The following is a 21,930-nucleotide window of genomic DNA, read 5'->3' as shown; positions in this document are numbered from 1 at the left end:
CATGTTTTTGTCTGGCTGAACAAGAAGCCAGATTTTAACTATATTCATTCAAATTAGTTGTTACTTCCAAGGTATGTTTTTTGTTTTCTTGTTTTGGGGGGGGAAGGGGTGTGTGGCAGCAACTATAAGAGGGTAAAATAAATAATAATCTTAGCATTCATATAGCAATTTTTTATCAAAATACTTTAACTGGATTTTGATTAATGTTTGTAATCTTCAGGACAGATTTGAGAGTCAGTTATTCCCCCTTTTTATAGATGGGAATGTTTATGGGATTGTATTTCAAATCCTTCCAAATCTCGTTTACTTAAGAACATAAGAACTGACATACTGGGTCAGACCAAAGGTCCATCTAGCCCAGTGTCCTATCTTCAGACAAAAAGAAAAGGAGGACTTGTGGCACCTTAGAGACTAACACATTTATTTGAGCATAAGCTTTCGTGAACTACAGCTCACTTCATCGGATGCGCATCCAATGAAGTGGGCTGTAGCTCAGGAAAGCTTATGCTCAAATAAATGTGTTAGTCTCTAAGGTGCCACAAGTCCTCCTTTTCTTTTTGCGGATACAGACTAACACAGCTACTACTCTGAAACCTGAGTCTTCAGACAGTGGCCAATGCCAGGTGCCCCAGAGGGAATGAACAGAACAGGTAATCCTCAGGTGATCCGCTCCTTGTCGCCCACTTGTTCCTACTTGGAAGGAACCATCTTTGCAGTCTGTATCCATTTTAAAGCAGTTTTAAAATCTTTCCCCTACATGGTTAAAGGTTTTCATGGGTCATTTTCAAAAGCTCACGCTATTAGGGTGAGGGGGTCCAAGGAACACAGGGCTGTCTGCGAACAGAACAGCAGCTGCTGGACCCCAATCCGATCGGCGCTGCCTGGGCCATGTGGGCAAACACGTGGATCCGGACGGTCGCAGGCTTAATACAGACGTGAGTCGCTCTGTTGGCTCTCGTGGTTCCTGCAGGGGGAAGGCAAAGGCGAGTCCGCCTGCGCGTGAGCCCAGCCCCGGGCGGCCAGCCAGGAGGACAGGCTGGGCCGACAAGCAGCGCCCGGGCCTCTCCCGGCCGCGGCAGCTTTGTGTGCAGCGCCCCCGCCCCCGGCGCCGTGCGGAGGGCGCAGCCATGCTGCAGTGTGCCAGGCGGCGGCTGAGCCTGCAAGTGCTGGGAAGGGAGAGTCGGGCGCAGCAGCCCGCGCGTGCGGGCCCGGAGAAGACCGCGCTGGTGCCGCAGGGCGGGAGGAAGCGGGCGCTGCTGGGCAGGGGAGGGTTTGTGCCTTGCAGGTGTGTGGCTAGCGATCGCGCCGGGGCAGGGGGTGCGCCGCCCCTGCCTTCGGCCCATCGCCCCCGGGCGGTCAGAGCGCTGTGTTCCGGCTCGCCCCGGCAGGGAGATGGGGCCGAGTCGGAAGAGCAGGTCGCTGCCGCCGTGTCGCGTGTCGCGGACTCCCCTCCGGCGGCTGCCTCGCCGGCGGACCCGGGTCAGGTGCTGAGGAGCCGGAGGAGGCGAGCTTGGGAAAGGGCCCTGTCTCCCCTGGAAAGAGTGAGCCGACTGCTGCCGGAGGCGTTGCTCTCGGAAGAGATCCGGGACATACGGCGCGCAGACCAGGGGGAATCGAGGCAGGAGGACGGCAGTGAAAACAGCGACTCTCACCCGCTCCAGCGGCCGGCTGCAAGTAGGGCTCCCCCAGCACAGCCGCAGAGGGATGAAGACAATACGCCTGTTGACACCCATAACACGGCGGCGAAAGATGGGACTTTCCAAGTCGGGGACTTGATCTTAGCAGAGTTTCGCAGAAAAACCTACATGGAGTTTAAACATATGCGTAACCTGACAGCTGTCGGGAAATTGAATAGCAATTGGGGAGCTATTAGCCACCTGGATATCATAGGCAAGCTACCGGGCCAAATGTTTAGGACTTCTAGTGGGTTTCAGTTCCTGATAAGGAGACCAGCCTTAGAAGATTTTGTGTTGTTGATGAAGAGAGGACCTACTATTTCATATCCAAAGGTAAGTCACGGTTGCGCGGGTTGTCAGTTGTTGCAATGGATGTTTCCACAACTGAACAATTTTAACTTAAAAACCGGTTTAAACAGCAGCCGGTGGTGATTATTGGTTTTAAAAAGGCAGGACCGCCCCCGGTTCACCCAGCTACAAGATGGGTGCCCGAGCCATTGGGTTAAGGTGGTGAAGGGTCCGATGAGCCATGGGTTTAGGGAACTTTGATTAGGGTACAGTTCCAGTCTCCAGGCTCTGGAGATGCTTTGGATGTCTGTTAAGCAGCCCTTCACATATAAAAGTGAGGGTAGTCCTAATTGAAAACCTTGTTAGAGATGCAGTCTCTAAGGGAGAGTCTTCTGATGTTAATTTGCATATACACGCATTTTCAGTTTAGGGAAACAGCAATACAATTTAGACAGCTTCCTTCCTACTAAAAAGTCAGTGTTTTACAGTGGGATATTTTAGCTTTCACAATCATGATTTGCCTCTTGTATATATTACAATATATTAAGGAGTCCTGTCATTCCTGTATTAGTGAATTACTTCTTCCTATTAATATTTGCTCTGTTGATCTGAATAGCTGCAGGAGCTTCAGGTGGCTTATGCGATTGCATAGTGATTTTCAGAGACACCACATACTCACACCTCCTATTGATTTCAATGGAACCTAAGAGTACTTGGCACCACTGAAAATCAGGCCATCCATTTAAGCAGTATTCCAACACATTACTGTTTGAATATACAGTATAGAAAGTATTGGTTTTTTACTTCTCTTTTAACCCTTAGGATATTAATGCAATGCTGATGATGATGGATATCAACCAAGGAGACACTGTGGTGGAAACTGGTACTGGGTCTGGTGGTATGAGCTTGTTTCTATCAAGAGCAGGTAATTTAGATTTAGCAAATTTAGGAGTTTATTTGAGAAGGAACACAGATAATACTAGTATGACACGTGTTACTTTTCCATTAATAAAAGAAACTTGAAGTCACTCTCTATGTCCACTTTCAGGATTTGCTGTGACTTTTCAGATTTATATATACTGTTTACCTAGAGTGAAATTTAGCATTGTGCAGAGGGCCAGCACGTAGCCTATAAGCCATTTAAGCTGCATTTTGATGTCATGAGGTGTACAGGCCTTGTGCTGATGCTTATATGGGGCTGAATTTCACTCCATGTTTTTATCATTGCTTCATTGGTATCCTTGTATTGCCTTTCTAGCCTCTTTCTTGCTATTCTTGGGTTACTCTTTCCTCACTCCTCTTTGATTGTGTGTAGGTAAGTAGACGGCATCGCTGAAGTCGTGATCATAGGGGAGGAGTAGCTCTGCTATTAAGGTTAAGGCTTGCTTAGGCCACGTCTACACTGCAGTGGTACAGCTATTGCACTGCAGCCATGGTGCTGTAGCATAGATACTTCCTGCATTGATGAGAAGGGGTTTTTCCATCGATGTAGTTAATCTACCTCTTCGAGAGGCACTAGCTAGGTCCGTGGAAGAATTCCTCCATCAACCTAGCTGCATCGACAGTGGGGGTTAGGTTGGCCGAACTATGTCACGCAGGGCAGGACCATGAAGCCGAAATGGCAGTGGTGGGGCCAGGATCATATGGGAAGAACTAGTTGCCACATTGCGAATGGCATCAGAGCCAGCACAAGAGTCCCAGCCAGAACAGATCATTTATTTTCTGGGATAGGCTTGATGAATTCTCCTGCATTAGAAATGATAAACCAAGTCTGCGCCAGGCACTGAGGACAGGTATGCGTGGCACAGAAACTCACTGAGATCAGGGTGAGGCATAGTCAGTGCATGGCATGGTACACAATGCTGAGACTGTACTGGGGAGCTGAGAACAGGAATGCTTGGTGCTTACAATGCTGAGGCTAGGGCGAGGAGCTGAGAACCAGCAAGCTTGACATAGGCCCACAGGAGTTGCCAGATAAGGAGGGCAGGATAAGAACAAGCTTTGAGAGGAATGGACCGATAAACACCTATTGTTTCAGGCTGTATCATCTCCACCATGGGGTGTTCTCATTCAGCTGAGAACATTTCTTGAATGGGCTACTTCACAACTCCATGAGCTTCCTGTGAGGAAGAGGGAAATGTAGAACCTCTTTCCTATATACTGGACCCAGATGTAAGGTACAGATTCTGGACCTCCACTCTCTTCCCACTTCTGTCTGCATTCCTCACGACCTTCTGTCCTCCCTTTGGCCTCAAAATTTACCAGGGGCATGTAGTTTGTTTGTTTTTTTTCTACAATTTCAATGAATAAGGGATCATCTTCAAAGTGGTCTTTGCTCTTTGGGAACTCAGACACGCTGACAGAATAGAACCATAAGGGGGGGAAGGTTGGGCACCTTCCCGTCCAGTGACATATCTGATAACGGCCAGAGAGTGGAACCATCGATGCTTTCCACCCTTCCTGCCCCCTTCCCTACAAATATCCCCATATTCCTCCCAAATTCTTCTCTATGGCTGCTCCACCAGGCTGGGAGAAGGAGCTCCTTTACTCCCCATTCTTCACTTGAGGAAGGAACCTAGAACTCCCCACCTCCCCTCTTCTGCTTCCAATAATAGAAAATGGGCTCCCCAGGTTCCCCTTCCCCCACAATTGCTGCTGCTCCTATGGAAAAGGGGATGTCAGAGTTGTGCAGAGGAGTGGGGAGAAAAGGGGATCCAAGTTGTGCAATGTTGGCACAAGGCTTAAGTGGTCAACAGACACCTTGTGTTGACCTTCTGCACAGAGGTGAATTTCAGCAAGAGAGCCATGCTTCTGTTACTGTGAATGTAAAACCAACCCTGACTTAGACACACCTTCATTTCCAGTGCCTATGTTTATCTTTCCTGAACTCCTGTATCCACTACAGAGCGAGTTAACTGAAGGACAGAGTGTCTGGGTGAGGCTGCTGTTTCACTCCTGGAGACTTGCACTCTGATGTGGGTTACAAGTGAAAATTAGTGCATTGGGTTTCATTGTAGTCTCTCTTTGGCCACTGCTTTAATCTTGCCCCAAAGTTAGGCATAACTGAGGCTATGCCCTGCAGTTGCTGTGGGCATAAACTAAAAGGTTCCTAGTTCTCATTAATGTTCTCTTGTCTGAAGAGGGCTACATTAATGTGCATTAGAAACCTTTTAGTTTGTGCCTGCATCTGCCCTGGAGAGATACAGTGCATAACTTTATTGCAGCAGTGTAGATGAGCTCATACCATTGTTGGCAGCTTTAGCAGAGAGATCAGAGACCGAAAGGACTATAGATATTGAGTTCCTCTCTTTTCACTAGAGATGCTCTCTCCAGGTCAGGGTTGAGACAAATGGTTCTGCCAGCCTCTGCTGTACCTGTTCATAGAGTAGACAAATCTCGGCCTCCAAGATATTAATTTGGCACTTTTTACATGCACAGGATCTCTTAAATTTAAACCAAAATAAATTGTAGTTGATACTTTTATATAATTTGCTAGGGTGAGGAAAGGGAGACATTTTAGACTAACCCATGCTGTTGTTTACTTTGATGTTTTTAGCCTGTTAACTTGAATCAGGAAAAAAAAAATAGTAAATTTAGTGTGTTTTTCATTTGCTTTAAGTTGGGCCTCGAGGACGTGTTATAAGTTATGAAATCAGAAAAGATCACCATGCGGTAGCTAAGAAGAATTACAGGCGCTGGCGTGATGCATGGGAAATAGGACATGCAGAAGAGTGGCCAGATAACGTGGATTTCATTAATAAAGATATTTTAACAGCTGCTGAGGATATGAAATCTATAACATTCGATGCAGTAAGTCTTTAGTAGAAAACTCCCTACCTTAAAGAGATTGGCATCTGATATTTTTTTTCTGATTAAATAAAAAGCAATTTTCTTATCCTCTCCATTGTGGGATTTCCCACATCTAGCCTAAGCATAAAGAAACAGCCAAGCCTCCATTAGCGAGGATGGACAAATCCCATTGTCAGCAAGTGTCTTTGAAGGTCTGATGGTGCATCACGCTCAAAAGAAACACTGATCTGTCTATACACTTACTCCTTTCTGTCTTATAGGAGAAAGCACACTTTGTCAGTCTCCATTTGCAATAGTACAGTTGAGAGGGAAAATAGATTTTTCCACTGCTGAACTAGGCACATGCTTTGTATGTATTAAGTTCAAGAAAAATTGGAGACTTATTTGTACTTTTAATGTGTTGTTTAAAAAAAATCCTTTTATATCACCTGTGCTCCTGAATAAAATGTTACTACAGTCTAAACTGAAGTAATGAAGGGTATTGTTAATTCCTCTGTCTTAAGGCTGTAACTTTTAATATTTTCATGCAAAGTATGTAAACAAAATACAGTTTTGGTTTTTATATCCTTATTCTTTTAAATTGATGTGTTTTACAAGAATTGTTTGAACGCATATTGTTCCAACATAAACAGTGGGAAGCTAGTTAATGCAGTATTTTATTATATCAGTCTTATTGGCTCAACATAAATCTTTAGATTAAACAAATAAATGAAATTTTGTTGACAAGTTTATGTGCACAGATACAAAATGGCCAGCACCTAAAAATATAATCTGACTCAGAATCTTGGATATAACAGTTTTAGTCCACAAAATAGGTATTCTTACATACTCATTCTTTATTTGAAGTTTAAATAGGTTCTTGAAGAGGGGTTGTCAGAGAGTTTGCTGAGATAGAAGTCTCATGAGTTAAACATCTGAATTTTAATATTTAATATGATTATTTCATTGCAAAATATGGTTTGAATATTAACTTTTTTTAAAGCAGATATGCAAAAATCAATTACATGCAATCTGTTTCAGGCATTAGTTTTTTTTATTTTGCCAGCATGATATAGCTTAACTGCTGGACGGTTTGACATTAACCCAAGACTACTGTATGTTGGTTAAATATGAATAGTTCATTTAGTAAAAACTACCAGATCTCATCAACACTTCATTTGGAATTCAGTAAAACTGAAAGGTCTAAGAGTTCAGGATTTTAATTTATTTATTTATTTTTAAACACATGGATTTTAGGCCTGCATAATCTGTTCAGAGGCTGGAATAAAATTAATTTTCCATGAACTAATTCATTGTTTTCTGCTTTTGTTGACTTGGAGAAACTGATTTATGTCTATTCAGTTTGGTTAATAATTATGTTGTTCTATAGGTAGCTTTGGATATGCTTAACCCTCAGATTGCTTTGCCTGTTGTGTATCCAAATCTTAAGCAGGGTGGTGTATGTGCTGTATACCTAGCCAAGTAAGTATTAAAACCTGGCATTTATAAATTTGTTTCATACAGACATCAGATAACTGTAGTTTTGTTAAGCATGTCTTTATGCATAATAGATTTTAAATATAAAATGTTTATTTTTTTTAACAGTTTTCTATATTTGTTTTTCCTGTAATACTTCATGAGATGCACTCAGTACAAGTCCTGCAGTCTTTACCTTAGGCAAAATTCCCATTCGGGTCAGGGGGAGTTTTACCTGAATAATGTCTGCAGGATAATTGCCCATGTTCTTCAATGCAGTTGCTGGGTTATACTAAAGCTGATGGCTTTGAGTTCACCAAGAAGTGAAGACCACAGTGCAATGCACAGGTCCAGGACTAACAGTTGTATAAAAGGATCTCAAAGAAAAATGTAACACTATCTCTCTTGCATTTCTCTGAAAGTATCACACAGGTTATTGATCTGTTGGAAGGAATACGGACCTGCAATCTCTCTCTTTTATGTGAAAGGATCATTGAGGTGACTCACAAAGATTGGTTGGTACTCCCTGCTAAGCGGAAGGATGGCAGGTTAGCCCCAAGAGTGGAACCTCAACAAATTGTAGATGAGGAACCTCAACCAAAAGAAGGTGAAGAACTTCCTATTCAGGATCAAGCAGTAGTTGGAGAAAGTGACGATATTGGTAAGGAGCTACCCTGAATTAGATACGTATTGCACTAGGAGACTAATGTAAATTTCCCACCCTTTGAAGAGAGATTCTCCCTCACCACATCTGTTTTGAACAAGACATAACTGAGAAGTCTGTCACCATTTCACATACCCATCCTCTCCCACTTCCAAATCTCCTTACATCACTTCAGAAGTACAAATATCATCCACGTTTATGAGCCAAAGTTATCAGCTTGTGATATATGCAAGCTCCATTGGTCCATACCAGCATCTGCTGGTTTTCTAACACCTTTCCAGAAGCATTGCTGTTGCATGATGCAAAAGTATTAGCCCGTGTTTAACAGACAGAGACTTGCTGTTGGTGTGGTTGGCTTGCAGTATAACGTCTTTCTGTAGTCTGAAAGCTGCAAATCTGGGTCTCTATGCATGAAACATAAACAGACACTACTTTGTTACTTTTATCGTATAAACATGAGGGTTTTTTGAGAGCTAAAATCTAATCCTGTAAAATACCATTTTCTGTTTTTCAGACACTTCCTGATCTACTCACCCCTAGCTCTTTTACTACTTCCTATGAAAAGTACTAGGAGTAGTGAAGCTGAAAGTCTGCGTTGTGGAGAACAGGCTTAGCACCCAAGTCCTCTTCTCCTACAAATTAATTTTTTCTGGCTACAATCAATATTTTTTGGGAAGCTCTTTCCTAAATTTTGATTGGCAGCTATATTAATGGTAAATATAAATGTAAACGAGATGGCCTTTTAATAAATCCAGTTGCAAATTAAATACATAAAAAATAAATTCTAATTGGCAGCTCAATCATGCTAGTCAGTGAAATTTTTTAAACTTGAATTCAGGAACTATTGTCTTAGGGTAGCTCCCATGTTCAGACTATTGCTGCTTTTTGATTATGATGTGTTTTTAGGACTGTGTATAGCAGACATTAACCAAAACAGGATACTATTTCTGCAAGCTGCAGCTCTGGCAAATTCAGACAGTACAGCTCATTCTAGCTATAGATTTGTGAATATAGCAAAAGAGGTTGTCTGTACTGATGGATGGCTGCAGAGCAGCCTGACAGGAGTAGATGAACAAAAGAGAGAAAGGCAAGATATTAGGGAAATCAGTATTTAGACTTAACACTCTCATCTGATGTATGTAAATTTATTTATTTTTTACCCGTCAGGAAATATATTTTTATTTTAATTCAACAGAATCACTTTCTGATTATGTCGAACCATATGGTTCAGTGCCTTACATTGCGAGACCTTACCCTTGGCAAGCTGGTCACACAGGTAAGAAATGTTTGGGAAACGTTTTTATAATCTAAGACTTGTTAAATAGTATTGTATTTTTCACAAACACTCGCTCTTTGTAAACTAGTATTTTATCATTGACATAATGAAATGATATAACTAATAGTAGTTATCTATTAAATGCACACTGAGGTTGCTGTGGCAATAATATATATATATATATTTTTCCCCTCCAACTAGCATTTCTCATCAAGATGAGGAAATATAAAGTGGCATATCCAGACACTACTCCAGATGGCAGCTGCTAATTTGAGTTACTGTACTTTGCCAGAATAAAATTAAATGTTGTAAATGGCTGTTGAATTTTGTAGACTTGTGAATTTTTTTAAATTACTACTTTGATTTATAGTGAATGTACATTTTTATATTCAATGTACAATCTAAAGAAGGGATGCTAATGAAATAGTGAACTATGGTACAGCTACACAATACTGTTAGAAACATTTTCTAATTGATCTGGCACTGAGTTTGGTATTCTGAGCTATGTCTAATAACTCTGGTCAAACATTTCACTCTTCATTTCCTGTAAACCAGTCCATGGATTTGTCTTGATTCATGCAGCTATTCGTTCTCCCTTTGGTGGATAGGCTGTTGCAATCTACCGGAAATTTAGAAAAAGAAAAGAAAGGAATTTGTTTACATAAGGTAAGAATACAATAGACCAAATTCTGCCCTCTGCTACATGTGCAATTCCTGTTTGCATTGTTATGTACCAATCAATACTGATAGCCTTTTTTCGGAGCAAAATGTTTGCACAGCTCTACATTGAGTCAATAGAAATGCAATTAATGGAATTTTGGCCCTATTATATATACTTATTTACTACAAGGCACTGTTTACACAAAGAAAAAGACCAGTTATTGACAAGATTTTCCTTGCTATACCTCTGTCAATCAGGGCTGAAGATGGATTGTTTGGCTGATAGCGGTCAGATCATTTTCAACATCATTACGGAAAGCACGGCTACTATTTGTAAGAGGGAGAAGTGGAGGGATGGTACTGTGGACAAAGCATAGGACAGAAGAGTCAGGAGTTCTAGTTTTAATCCCACCCCTGAAACGGACTTCTTATGTAGTTTTGGAAAAATCAGTGCCTGGGTTTCTCCCTATTTAAAATGGATATGCTAAAATTTCTCTACCCTATGGGGTATTGTGAGGTTGAAAGGAAAACCATCCACTGGGTCTGGACCACTTAAAATACATTAGAAATAGTTTCAAGTATTACCACCTTCCTCAGTTCTTCTGTCAGTTGTGGGTATATAAATAATTTCTTTTAAAACGTTTCTCATTTGAAGCTGTGTGGAAAACCCACACAAGCAGAGCAAAAGGACTACTTGTTCCAGAGACACCGTGAACCTGACTATATACAAAGTGCTATCAAATGCATGAAGTAAATAAACTAAATTTTTTCCTAATCTTTCAGATTTAGTAATCTTACCTCTTATCTGTAACGGTAGTAAATTTAAAAAAATTGGGACAAGTGTGATTATAGTCTCAGATTGAAGGCTCTGTGTAAGTGCAAAGTATTTTAATAATGAGCTGAACCTGTGATATGTCCTACTGGACTCGTCTGCCTAATTCCTTTTCTGTTATAAATATCACACAATTGAAAAATTTTCCAGGTTTAAAGAGCCCCTTAGAATTGGAGCGGTTTACGGACAATATCAAAACAGTAAGTATAAAACTCTGTAGGAGTCCTAATGCCAACATTTCAATCCTATTTGCACGAATGGAAAAATGGATATTAAAAAGAATTTATTATGTCTCCAATTTTTATTTAGATAAATTAATTCCACTCCTTCAAAGATATATGCATGTATTTAATGTTTCACACTGTGAGTAGTGCCCAGTGGTTAAGCGCATGTGTAAATCTTGGTAGATTTGGGCCTTACACATTTTTATAAAATGAATCTACCAAAAGATAACCATCTAAGGCGTGATCCAGTCTTAATACTTAATTTAAAAATGAACAAATACCTACTTTATGTTGGAGACTTCTCAGATACAATAAAAGCTATCCAATATTTTGGGGTGGGAGGTGGGTTAGAAAACACACCACAATTGATTTCACAAGTGATCAAGTTCAGAATATATATATGATAGAGGGCTGCACTGTTTTGTTTTGTTTTTTTTTAAACCCTGAACTTGTGTTGCTCACAACAGTAATCTTAACTCAGATAAGCATAATTTATTCTTATTGTTGCTTCTAACAAACAGGAAATGTTAGAAAGGAATTTTCAGAATTAATTTGAGAAATTAATAGTGGACAGCTTCTTGCTCATCGTAGTATATATTCATCAACAGTATGCTGAAGTCAGTGAGTAGTTATGAATAAAAGTTAACAGGATTTGTCAACTCCCAGAAGAGTTAGAATTGAGAACCGTTCAACATCTAGTTAAGTAGACAAGGATAATTTCAATAAACCTAGAACATCTTTAGTTCATTCAGCCACAGAGTGTTTAGATTAGTACTAACAAGAAAGGGTAATTTGCAACAAAAATCATAAAAATAGTGTTATTGTGATAGTAAATTTGTCTAACACGACTTCAGAATAATTTGGTGAAACAAAACATACTGCTCTTTATTGCAAGTATGTAAAGAACCATGGAAGGAACTCAATACTTTTGCAAAAGATGCCTTAAGATAAAACATTAGTTGTTCAAACAGACAGATGCGCTTTCTGAGAGTAAAACGTCTCAGAGCTGTCTCCTAACAAGGGTTTACTCAAAATACACTCATTTATTTTACTAAGAATAGCACACAATCTGGATAGAGTTCTGGTTACAAATGGGATTGTTCACTGGCTGCACAACACTGCTAAATCCTTGGACGTCAAGAAAATTGATTTAATAAATGTTCATAACTAAAACATGCTTGGCACTAATTAGCACATTTGTTGGCAGTCTCTGCCTAGATGCCTATATAGCCCCCATTCCCATAAATTTGAGTCTTAATAGAGAGTCCAAGGATTTAATAGGCATGAAGACTACTCTGTGGTCTTATTACTACAAAAGCTTCACCACACTGCTCTGCCAGCGTTTTTCCAGGTTAGAGATAAGCAACCTTGGCAGGGCAGATAAAAGCTTTTATTGCTGCTATCTATGCTATCCCAGTTCTGTAGATAAATAAAGCGATTGAGATTCTAGTCTCCTTTCACAAGCACTACTTTCATACTTTCCAAAACTGACATGCAAGTGGAATATGAAGTGGTTTGTTTCTCACTTTATATCAAGTTGTTGGTTAAGTGATAGATCTCTTACATACAGAAGAAGGGAAAAGCAGAGGAATTTAGTCCCACTTTGTACAGAACTCTGCAGCAGAGGTGTGTGCTTTATAAATGCTGATATATTAAATGTGCTATACCAGTGGTTCTCAAACTTTTGTACGGTGACCCCTTTCACATAGCAAGCCCCTGAGTGCAACCCCCCACTTATAAATTAAAAACACTTTTAAATATATTTAACACCATTATAAATGCTGGAGGCAAAGCAGGGTTTGGGGTGGCGGCTGACAGCTTGCGACCCCCCCCCCATGTAATAACGTCAGGACCCCCTGAGGGGTCACAACCCCTAGTTTGAGGCCCCTTATACTATACAGATAAAGCAGATTCCAAGGTAATAAATATATACCTAAACCAACTAAATGAAAGTGACTTACAAAACTAAACTCTATCTTGGGAATAACAGCAAGGAGAAGGATCAACTAGCATTTTTTCAACTGGGAAAATACCCTTCAATTCTTGAGATCCATGTTGCTCCATCATCGCCAAAGTCCCAGTGGACGAAGATGATGAGGATGATAATCCCAGTCCTACAAATCTTCCTTTCTTACCACAAAGCGAACAATCTGCTGGTGTGGCGCTTGGTCCGCGGGGCAGCTGCACTTCATCTCTGCTGTAATTTCTGACAGCCCCACTGTGATGCATGGAACGTTCTCGCTGCCATATATAATGTGATGGAGCAATAGCCATTACCTAGATTAGAAAATCTTACTTATGTATGGAACCAGTGTCAGAAAAAACAACAAGCAAATACTATACAACTGAAACTGAGAAAAACCTATTTCTGTTTCTAAGTACACGTTTATCCTGGAAGATGGTACCTCTGTATGAAACTGAACATTACAGTGGAAAGAACAAGTTTGAAAATAGCTCCTCTGTGCAAAAAATTTTTGGTGACCGAATAATCACTAATTTCTAATTGATGTAGGGATTCAGGGAGGAAAAGCCACATTCAGCTTCCATCATATCTGTGTCTGAGAAATACACATCATTGGTTTAGAGTGGTAGGGAAGTTAGAAGTGCACTTTGCTGGCTGAACCGCTCTGGATGACTTAATTAAAATTCCCTTAACTTTACAGTTTAACAGTCTTCTGCCGTTCCACTTATCCAGTGTGACCTGTATCATGCTTTCCAACAATTGATGATGCCATAGTTTCAATATGGAGCTTCCTAACAGAAAAAGTAGGTAGTTTGGGGAATTGTTTTGTTTCCTCAGTCTTAAATCTGGTATCAGTTCTCGCTGTGCTAGGGTGTAACTGTGCAGTTTCACAATATTTAGTGGAAATAGATAAGCTCCCATCTTTTCCAGATCCAAACAAAATGTATTTCACTACTTTCTACAGTTCAATCCCCCATGTCATAACAGGGCCCTTCCTGGCAGTAGGAATAAATCCAGACAGAATACTAAGAAACAGTATTTTTCAGGGTGACTTTTTTTTTTCTCTGTTAAACTCAGGTTTGGAAAACAGGATGAAATAATGTAAAAGCAATTAAGCAGTTGTTAAAACAGCTTTAATTTTTAGAAATAAAAGGTAAAATCCTGGCCTCACTGAAGTCAAATGGAGTTTTGCTGTTGAGTTCACCTGGGCCCGGATTTCACCCAAAGTATTGGATTTTTATCGAATAATGAAAATTGACAATTTTCCAAGTAGTTTGAAAAATGAAATAATTCTAAACTGAATGAGGTGACTTCCATAATCAGTTTCTTCTTTGCTGCAAATTCCTTCATTCAGGACCAATAGTAAATAGGGTATTTATATAAAACACAAGCACTCTGGTCAGCAAAAACTCATGCAGCAACTTTGGTAGTGAATGCTCAATGGCACAACGTAAAACTTTCCAAGTACAAGGTGGACTGCCTATGTGGGCAAATCTTTAAAAATTTGGATATGGAGTTTGAAACAGGAGTTTACCCTAACAGAGGCCTAGATCCACAAAGATAGTTAGCAAAAAGAAAAGGAGTACTTGTGGCACCTTAGAGACTAACCAATTTATTTGAGCATAAGTTTTCGTGAGCTACAGCTCACTTCATTGGATGCATACTGTGGAAAGTATGTGGAAAGTGTAGAAGATCTTTTTATATACACACAAAGCATATATAAAAAGATCTTCTACACTTTCCACAGTATGGATCCGATGAAGTGAGCTGTAGCTCACGAAAGCTTATGCTCAAATAAATTGGTTAGTCTCTAAGGTGCCACAAGTACTCCTTTTCTTTTTGCGAATACAGACTAACACGGCTGTTACTCTGAAACCTGAAAGGTAGTTATGCACAAAACCCCAGACTTAGGCACCTAATGGCTTCAGTCCCAGTTTTTGGCTCCGCTGCGATCCACAAAACTCCCACCAAGCCCTGTAGGAGCCTATACTCATTCAGCATCTAAGTTTTCAGGGTAAAAGTTCCCGAGGTGCCTAAGTTTCTGTCTCTGGGCATGCACATTGCTGTCTCACACTAGGTATCCAGGCACTTGTTTCCTACCTAAGTGCCAGAGCAATTCGCAAGCTAGGGGAAAATATACATTCATCCCCCTAAATCATGTGAGGGGCCCAATCTAGAAGGTGTGCTCATAGGCCACCTACCAGAGGAGGTGGTAGTGGTGCCTGGCTTATAACATTTATCTCAGTGGTAAGAGCACCCAGTGGGAGACTCAGGTTCAATTCTTCCCTCTGCCAGAGTGGGAGAAAAGATGTGGGAGAGCCCTGTTCAAATCCTCTCTTCCCTTCTTGCGGGGGAGGGGGGAGGGGGATTGAACCTGGGTTTCCCACATCCCAGGTGAGTGATGTAACCACTGCGATAAAAGTTATAAGGTGAGCAGCACCATCTCCTCCTCTGGCCATTTTGTGTTGAGTGAGGCAGGTGCCTAACTCATTCCCCCCAAAAACTATTTAGGCACCTAAGCCACCTGACTCCTAGGAGACAGGTTCCTACATGTGGATTGCTAGGAAGAGATAGGCGCTTCCCTGAAGCCCAGATTTAGGCACTTATCTCCATGACACCATTTTGCATACCCCTCTCATTGGCTAGCTTAGGCAGCTCCCCATCTAACATGTTAGCTTTGTCGATTGTATTTTAAGGTATCTCTCTCTTCCTATTCATTATATAGGGACCCTAGTAACCTAATTTAGGTTTTGTGGATTATGGTGTTATTCCTGTGATTTTTACAGGCACCTAGAAGTTAGGTGCCATGATATTCATAGTTGCAAGCCTAAGTCCCTTTCTGAAGCCAGGCCAGAGTTCCTAAGAATGCATATTAAATGCAAAGGAAAATAATCAGTTTCAAAACAGAATAGGCAAATCATTAAATTTCAACTGCTTTGTTTTCCTTAATCCCTGGTTTATCAATACATTTCTGTTAAAGAAAATGTATTTAATATATATCAGACCAGATCCTCAACTGGCATAAATAGCTCAAGAATCGAATGCATGAAAAGCCTACCTACCTCTTCACAGCAACGTCTGCTTACAATAGCCCTGTAGTCAATTCTACCCCAGAGCTGGTCTCTTAACTTTAAGAAATCAGGGAAAAGCTTCCGCCAGGTTTTTCCCAAAGCCCATGGAAAAATTTCATACTTTGACTCTTCATCATCTTCTTCAACTGTATTTGCGAGATACCTACAAAAATATATATTAAAGATCTCCAACCTTGAGTCATCACATCACATGATTTTAACTTTATACACCTTTAAAATAATTCCTTACTTCCACTAGTTTGGGGAAATTTGCTACCAAAGTTTAGACTTCTCCCAGGATGAGAGGAATTTTCTGGTTTACTTCAATCTATATAATACAAACGCATGTGAAAGTCATAAAAATTGGCTTTGTACTAACGTCCACTAGATGGGCACATACATGAAATATAATCCAGTTTCACTGCTTTTGCCAAATCAACAGGGCATCCTCACATTAAAATGAATAGTTTTTGATTGACTCCTTAGGATATGAGGCACAAATACATTGTCTGAGGTTTAAAAGTTTAAAGAAAATGTCAGCGATAGATCTACTTCAAAACTAAGGCCTTACAGGCCTCGTCTACATGTAAAAGTTGTACTTCCTAAACCACATCTGTTTAGAAACCAGGCAGCAAAAAATATTAAACATTAAGAAAGCAGCGAAATAAATAAAAACATACAATAGGTACAACACCATTTGTAAGGGGAACCCACTTTTTTAATATCCACATTTCTCCATTCTTTCAGAAAATTATATATCTTGTTCCTTGGTTTTCTCCCTCCTATCCCCTCCAGACCATAGGCAAATATTGTTACCTCCTATCTAGAGCCACAAAACCACCACAATCAGCTATCAGTACAGCTTGCTAAAGGGTCATGAATGTTTAGCAGTCCAGACATAGAAGTCCAGGTCCACAAAAGGACCGAAGCACTTAACTCCTCACTTTAGGTGCTTAAGTTGAAAATTTAGGCACCAATGAGGTCCTCAAAACCCCTGGTTCAGCAGCCGCTTAACCCAATAAGCACCTAAATTCACTCAGCATGTAAATTTTCACTGTAAAAGTCCTCTACGTGCCTAAGTTTCTGCCTCTGGACATGCACACTGCTGCCTCACTCTAGGGGTCTGGACACCTGTCTCATGCCTAAGTCCCAGTGACATCCTCTAACCAGGTGAAGATAAGTGTTCCCCTGCCTATTTCACTGCAGGGCCAGTGGGATTAGTGCACTCACTCTGGATGTGAGACTTGGGTTCAATTCTCCCCTCTGCCTGATCAGGTGAAAGGATTTAAATAGGAATTTCCCCTCTCTCAGAAGAGTGTCTTAGCCACTAGCCTAGGGGATATTCTGATGTGGGTTGCTTGCAGTTTCTCCTATTGAAGCTGTCCATTTTGGATAAATATTTAAATAGTCATTAGGCCAGAAAGAGAGAGTGAGAATGATTCTATATCCTGGAGGATAAGGCACTATTGTGGGAGACCCAGAATTGAGTCCCCCTGCTCCAGTAACTGTTGCCATTTTTGCCACTTGGTTTCACACATTTGCTGACAGCAGAGTCATGGAGAGACACAGGAATCATGGGTTCCATTCCAGGCTCTGGAAGGGAGTGTGCTCCAGAAGATACAGACTGTTCTGCCCATTTCCCTGAAATTTGACCCCTTCTGCCCTGTCTGTCTCTTCCCCACCACTGGATCCTTGTTGCAGTGCCATTCACCCTGTCTACCCAATCCAGTCTCCACTCCTCAGGCTTCTTACCCTAGTCTCTTTACCCAGACAGTCCCAGCTCTTCCCCATGCAGCCCCAACTCCTTACCCCCAACCCCGGCAATACAAGCTCCCCCTTCCAGCTCCTCATCCAGTCTGTCCCTCCTCCCCGCTGTATCCAAGTTACAGTCTCCCTCCCAAGGATCCTCATCTAATCTCGGTCTCCCTCTCTGCCTGTCCCTGATTCCTTTTTCCAGTTTCTTTGCCCAGCAAGTCCTAATGCTCCTTCCCACCCCAGCTCCTTGTCAGATCTGTCTCTCTTCCACCTCCTGCTCCCACTCCTCCAACTAGTTCCTAGTCCCAGTCTCCTTGTCCAGCCAGTCCCAGTCTCCCGCTTTCCCTAGTTCCTCATCTGATCTCAGCGTTTTCCCCAGCCAACTGGCTCCGAGTCCCCCAACATTTCCCCCAAAGGCTCCTGTTCCCAGTCCGCTTGCCCAATCCATCCCAGCCTCCTAGTTCAACCAATCCTAGCCTGCTCTCTCCTCTTCGGTTCCCAATCTCCTTGCCCAGCCAGTCCTCACTGCCCACCTTCAACTCTCAGTCACAGTTTCTCTCCCCGTTCCAATCCCAGTCTCACGCACTCCTTGTCCCAATCTATTCCTTTCCCTCTCCCAGGTCTGGTTTGTCTCCTCTGCATTTGAATCAGACATCTTTCTCCATGCTGCCTGGGTCGCAACAGATTGAATGGCACTGTCATAAAGACGCAGTGGTGGGGAAGAGCACGCTAAGAGCACAGGAGTGAGACAGACTCCCTTCCTCTCAGTTCCAGCACCCAGTCCTACCCCCAAGCCAGGAGGAGCCATTATAGGGAAAGGTTTCAGAGTAGCAGCCATGTTAATCTGTATTCGCAGAAAGAAAAGGAGTACTTGTGGCACCTTAGAGACTAACAAATTTATTTGAACATAAGCTTTCATGAGTTACAGCTCACTTCATCCGATGAAGTGAGCTGTAGCTCACGAAAGCTTATGCTCAAATAAATTTGTTAGTCTCTAAGGTGCCACAAGTACTCCTTTTCATTATAGGGAAAGTTGTTCTGAGGCTCTGTAGCCCTATGCTGCACCATGCTCAGTTGCTCTGTGGGGAAGATGCAGGTGCAGTCTTGTCAGCTAGGAGCTGTGAGAATCTTGAGCTTGCTTCATGAGAGCAGAATTTTTGGAGATTACAGCTGCTAACATTGATGTGTCTACTGAACAACATGTATGAACTCTAATTTTTAAAGGCTTATAATTTGGCCATATTTGGGCAGATTTTCACAGGGATGGCAAAAGGCACTCCCTTAATACAAAGGCAATCCCCCTGCCAAATTTCAAGTCCCTGCTCCAAAGCCTGGGGGTGCTATTCAAAGAAAAGATTTCAAGAAGTTTTTAACCTGGGGAAATTAATGTATTTTTCTCTAGCCCGCTCATATGGGGAGGGGTTGTGATGTGAAACCTATCCCCTATAGAATCCTAATTTATAAATCAAAATCATTAATGGAATAAACACAGAACTAAATAAATGAAAAAATATTTAAAGAATACTTACAGAGCAACAAAGAAATTAAGTCTGGTGTGCTCATTTATACTGAAGCTAGCCCTCTTGAAATAAACAAAAGTCATTGCCAAAAGATACTGTTAGAAAAACAAAATATTAAAATAGAACATTAGTATTCTTTTGTTTTCTATATAAAATTTCCTAAAAGGACGTAGCATCTTTTAAATCTGTTTCTGACATCACCATAAGATTTTATTAATTTCTCACCCTCAGAAAAGTGTAAATCGTTTCCTGTATTACTTTGCCAGAAGCTATGTGAATACATTAGAAAGCAGAATATGGTTTATGTTCATATTACAATATCAAGTGATTAAAAGTAAAAGACGCAAAAAGTGGCCTACGAACCAAAACAATACCAAATTTACCTTATCTGCAATTTTACAGCAGCAGTCCATCCATAGGAAATCTTGAATGAGATCATCATCTGTAACAAAAAACAGCGGTGATATTTCAATAGAAAAAATGATTTTTTTTATTGGGGGGGAGGGGAGGAAGCATTTGTTTCTACAGATATAGATACAGATGGGGATTTTATCAAGCCAAAGAAAAGGATATCGGCTGGACTGATCAGTAGGGAGCAGAGCAGCTGACAGAAGAGATACGTTAGGCTTAGAAAAAAATCTGAACAAAAGCAAAAAGAGAAGCCATAACAAAGGCAAAGTGGAGAACACAAAGAACCAAATTCTGTGTTAACATTAGTGAGTGCAACTCAACTGAAAGCCACTGTACAGTGTTTTTCTCTGTTTATTTTATTCCCTGCACTCTTAATGGGTTGTATATAATTTACACTATAATTTACAATTATTTCTGATTAACCATACAGTTTTGAGAATCTCTGCACTCTGACAACCATTAGTAAGCAAGACAAGTTTGATTGTTTGCCCGATCAGTGTACCACTTTTAATAACCATTCTACAAATATGAAAATTTACTGTAATTGGCTACTATAAATTCTCTGCTCTGATTGACTCCTATACTCAACATTTTCAAGTCAGCAACAAAACAGCTTTCCTCTATTTCTCACACTTTTCAGATGAAGCAGAAAAAGCAACAAAAATTATATGGAAGAGAGAAAAATACTAACTTCTCCAAACTCCTTTCTTCCTTCTACCTTCATTCCACTTTCCACCATACATAACTATAATAATGTATTTGCTTACAGTGGTGGGAAATCTAGCCTCTTTCAAATCTGTTTTGAAACATAATGTAAAACAAATGTATATTGGCAAAAAGAGCTTTGCTGACCTGCAGGGTGGGATCAGGATGAAGGAAGAAATAAAAGGAAAAGGAAGGAGATGTGTAGGAAGGGTCAAATGATTTTTGTTTTATCTTTAAGCAACGTATTTTTCAGCAGTTTGACAATCCTTTTGTAGTTATATTTTATTTAAAATGTAAATATTTATACATTGAAATATAACAGTTGTGGTGGAGGAATGGAAGTGTTTTCAGTTAACTGAGGAATAATATTCAGCCATTTCAGTTTAGTGGTCTGAGTACTCACTCTGGCCTTAGATTTTATTCAGACCAAGATGTGGCTGTTAATGTATGCATGAGAAGCACTCTCAAGTTATTATATTTAGAAAACATAGTTGCTTATAAAAAGTATTTTAGCGTTCAATCAACACATTTTACTCAAAACGTATAACTGTTAACCTACCAAATAGTTTAAAGAAAGCAGTCATTTCCTGACGCTGAATAACTAGACATGCACCTTTTGGACGTTTAGACTTATTACTGTGCACATCTTTTTCACAATTTTCCTGGCTGTCTTTAAAAATAGGACGTTTTAGACTAATCGATTTTTTTTGCTGGTGTGATCTAGATGCACTCGACTTTATATGAACAGTGACAGTGCGAGGTGTCTGACAGACCAGATTATGTCTCATTTTTGTAATTGAAGATTCCTGTTAAAATAAAAAAAGACAATATTAACAATACAGATGATATAGAATAGTTGCAAAATAAAAGGCATCAATAAATCTTTTTTCTATATCCATTTTGGTGTCATGAGAAACCATAGATATAACAAAAAATTCATACACAGTTGCTTTGCAGACTCCCTCTCTGTAACTGTATTATTTAGCCTAAGCATTTTCATGTATAGTTTGTATGGAAGATGAAATACAAAATAGTTGTATTTTAATAACATAAGTCCCAATCCTGCAAACACTAATGTAAACAATTTTACATATGAGTAGTCCCACTGAACTCAGTGTGGCAATTCACATGCATAACGTTACTCGGGTGTAAGCATTCGCATGATTGGGGCCACAATGTGGTATAGTGAGCAATATAATGCACATTCTATTTTTGCTTTTCTGTACCACGCAGATTGTGTGGTCATCTTGTGAAAATAAAATAATAGTTGGCATTAAAGTGCCCATAGTCAAAGATTCTCTCAACTTTATATGAAGTTTTGTAATAAATATTTTCCCTGTAAGTCATCTGTATTAAACTGCACAATATGTGATTGTACTAGATAAGTATTGTGTGTATTAAAGATTGGAATTGGAAACTTGAGTTTTTACGTGTAAATATAAATATATGCTCATGAATGCTAGAGATATATTAAGTTGTATACAGATTTGTCAATACATTTTGCAACTAGAATTTGGACTGAGATCAGCAATTTAACTTGTATGGACTAAAACATTTCAGCTGGATGCTACCTACCTGTACCAATTCAAATTAATGATGTAGGGGTGAAATTCTAACATA

The 21,930-nt window shown here is 40.4% G+C and overlaps 2 protein-coding genes across 2 annotated transcripts; one reads left to right on the top strand and one right to left on the bottom strand.

Moving 5' to 3' along the window:
* The first annotated feature begins 976 nt into the window (after positions 1-976).
* TRMT61B (tRNA methyltransferase 61B) lies at positions 977-9,493 on the top strand. The gene is made up of 7 exons (XM_077813636.1): positions 977-2,009; positions 2,787-2,889; positions 5,584-5,774; positions 7,144-7,235; positions 7,652-7,890; positions 9,089-9,169; positions 9,371-9,493. The coding sequence occupies exons 1-7, from the start codon at positions 1,128-1,130 to the stop codon at positions 9,436-9,438; spliced, it is 1,656 nt and encodes a 551-aa protein (XP_077669762.1). The 5' UTR covers positions 977-1,127; the 3' UTR covers positions 9,439-9,493.
* On the bottom strand, positions 8,915-21,098 carry SPDYA (speedy/RINGO cell cycle regulator family member A). The gene is made up of 6 exons (XM_077813637.1): positions 20,870-21,098; positions 19,578-19,636; positions 19,204-19,289; positions 15,911-16,082; positions 12,919-13,162; positions 8,915-9,788 (listed from the first exon to the last, which is right to left on the bottom strand). Exons 1-6 carry the CDS (start codon positions 21,096-21,098, stop codon positions 9,700-9,702), a joined length of 879 nt encoding a protein of 292 aa, XP_077669763.1. The 3' UTR covers positions 8,915-9,699.
* Positions 21,099-21,930: the final 832 nt, after the last annotated feature.

The sequence above is a fragment of the Eretmochelys imbricata genome, chromosome 3, assembly GCF_965152235.1.
Source record: "Eretmochelys imbricata isolate rEreImb1 chromosome 3, rEreImb1.hap1, whole genome shotgun sequence".
Classification (NCBI taxonomy): Eukaryota; Metazoa; Chordata; order Testudines; family Cheloniidae; genus Eretmochelys; species Eretmochelys imbricata.
The sequence above is the reverse complement of the archived record's forward strand: the minus strand, read 5'-3'. Positions and strand labels throughout refer to the sequence as shown.

What these genes read in the sequence shown, in the direction of transcription:
- TRMT61B (XM_077813636.1), top strand. Translation starts at nt 1,128, where the DNA reads ATGCTGCAGTGTGCCAGGCGGCGGCTGAGCCTGCAAGTGCTGGGAAGG. An exon ending in CTTGTTTCTATCAAGAGCAG is followed by an intron (nt 2,890 to 5,583) that starts GTAATTTAGATT and finishes ATTTGCTTTAAG; the next exon opens with TTGGGCCTCGAGGACGTGTT. An exon ending in TGGAGAAAGTGACGATATTG is followed by an intron (nt 7,891 to 9,088) that starts GTAAGGAGCTAC and finishes TTAATTCAACAG; the next exon opens with AATCACTTTCTGATTATGTC.
- SPDYA (XM_077813637.1), bottom strand. Translation starts at nt 21,098, where the DNA reads ATGAGACATAATCTGGTCTGTCAGACACCTCGCACTGTCACTGTTCAT. An exon ending in CTTAATTTCTTTGTTGCTCT is followed by an intron (nt 16,083 to 19,203) that starts GTAAGTATTCTT and finishes ATATTTTTGTAG; the next exon opens with GTATCTCGCAAATACAGTTG. An exon ending in GCAGACGTTGCTGTGAAGAG is followed by an intron (nt 13,163 to 15,910) that starts GTAGGTAGGCTT and finishes TTTCTAATCTAG; the next exon opens with GTAATGGCTATTGCTCCATC.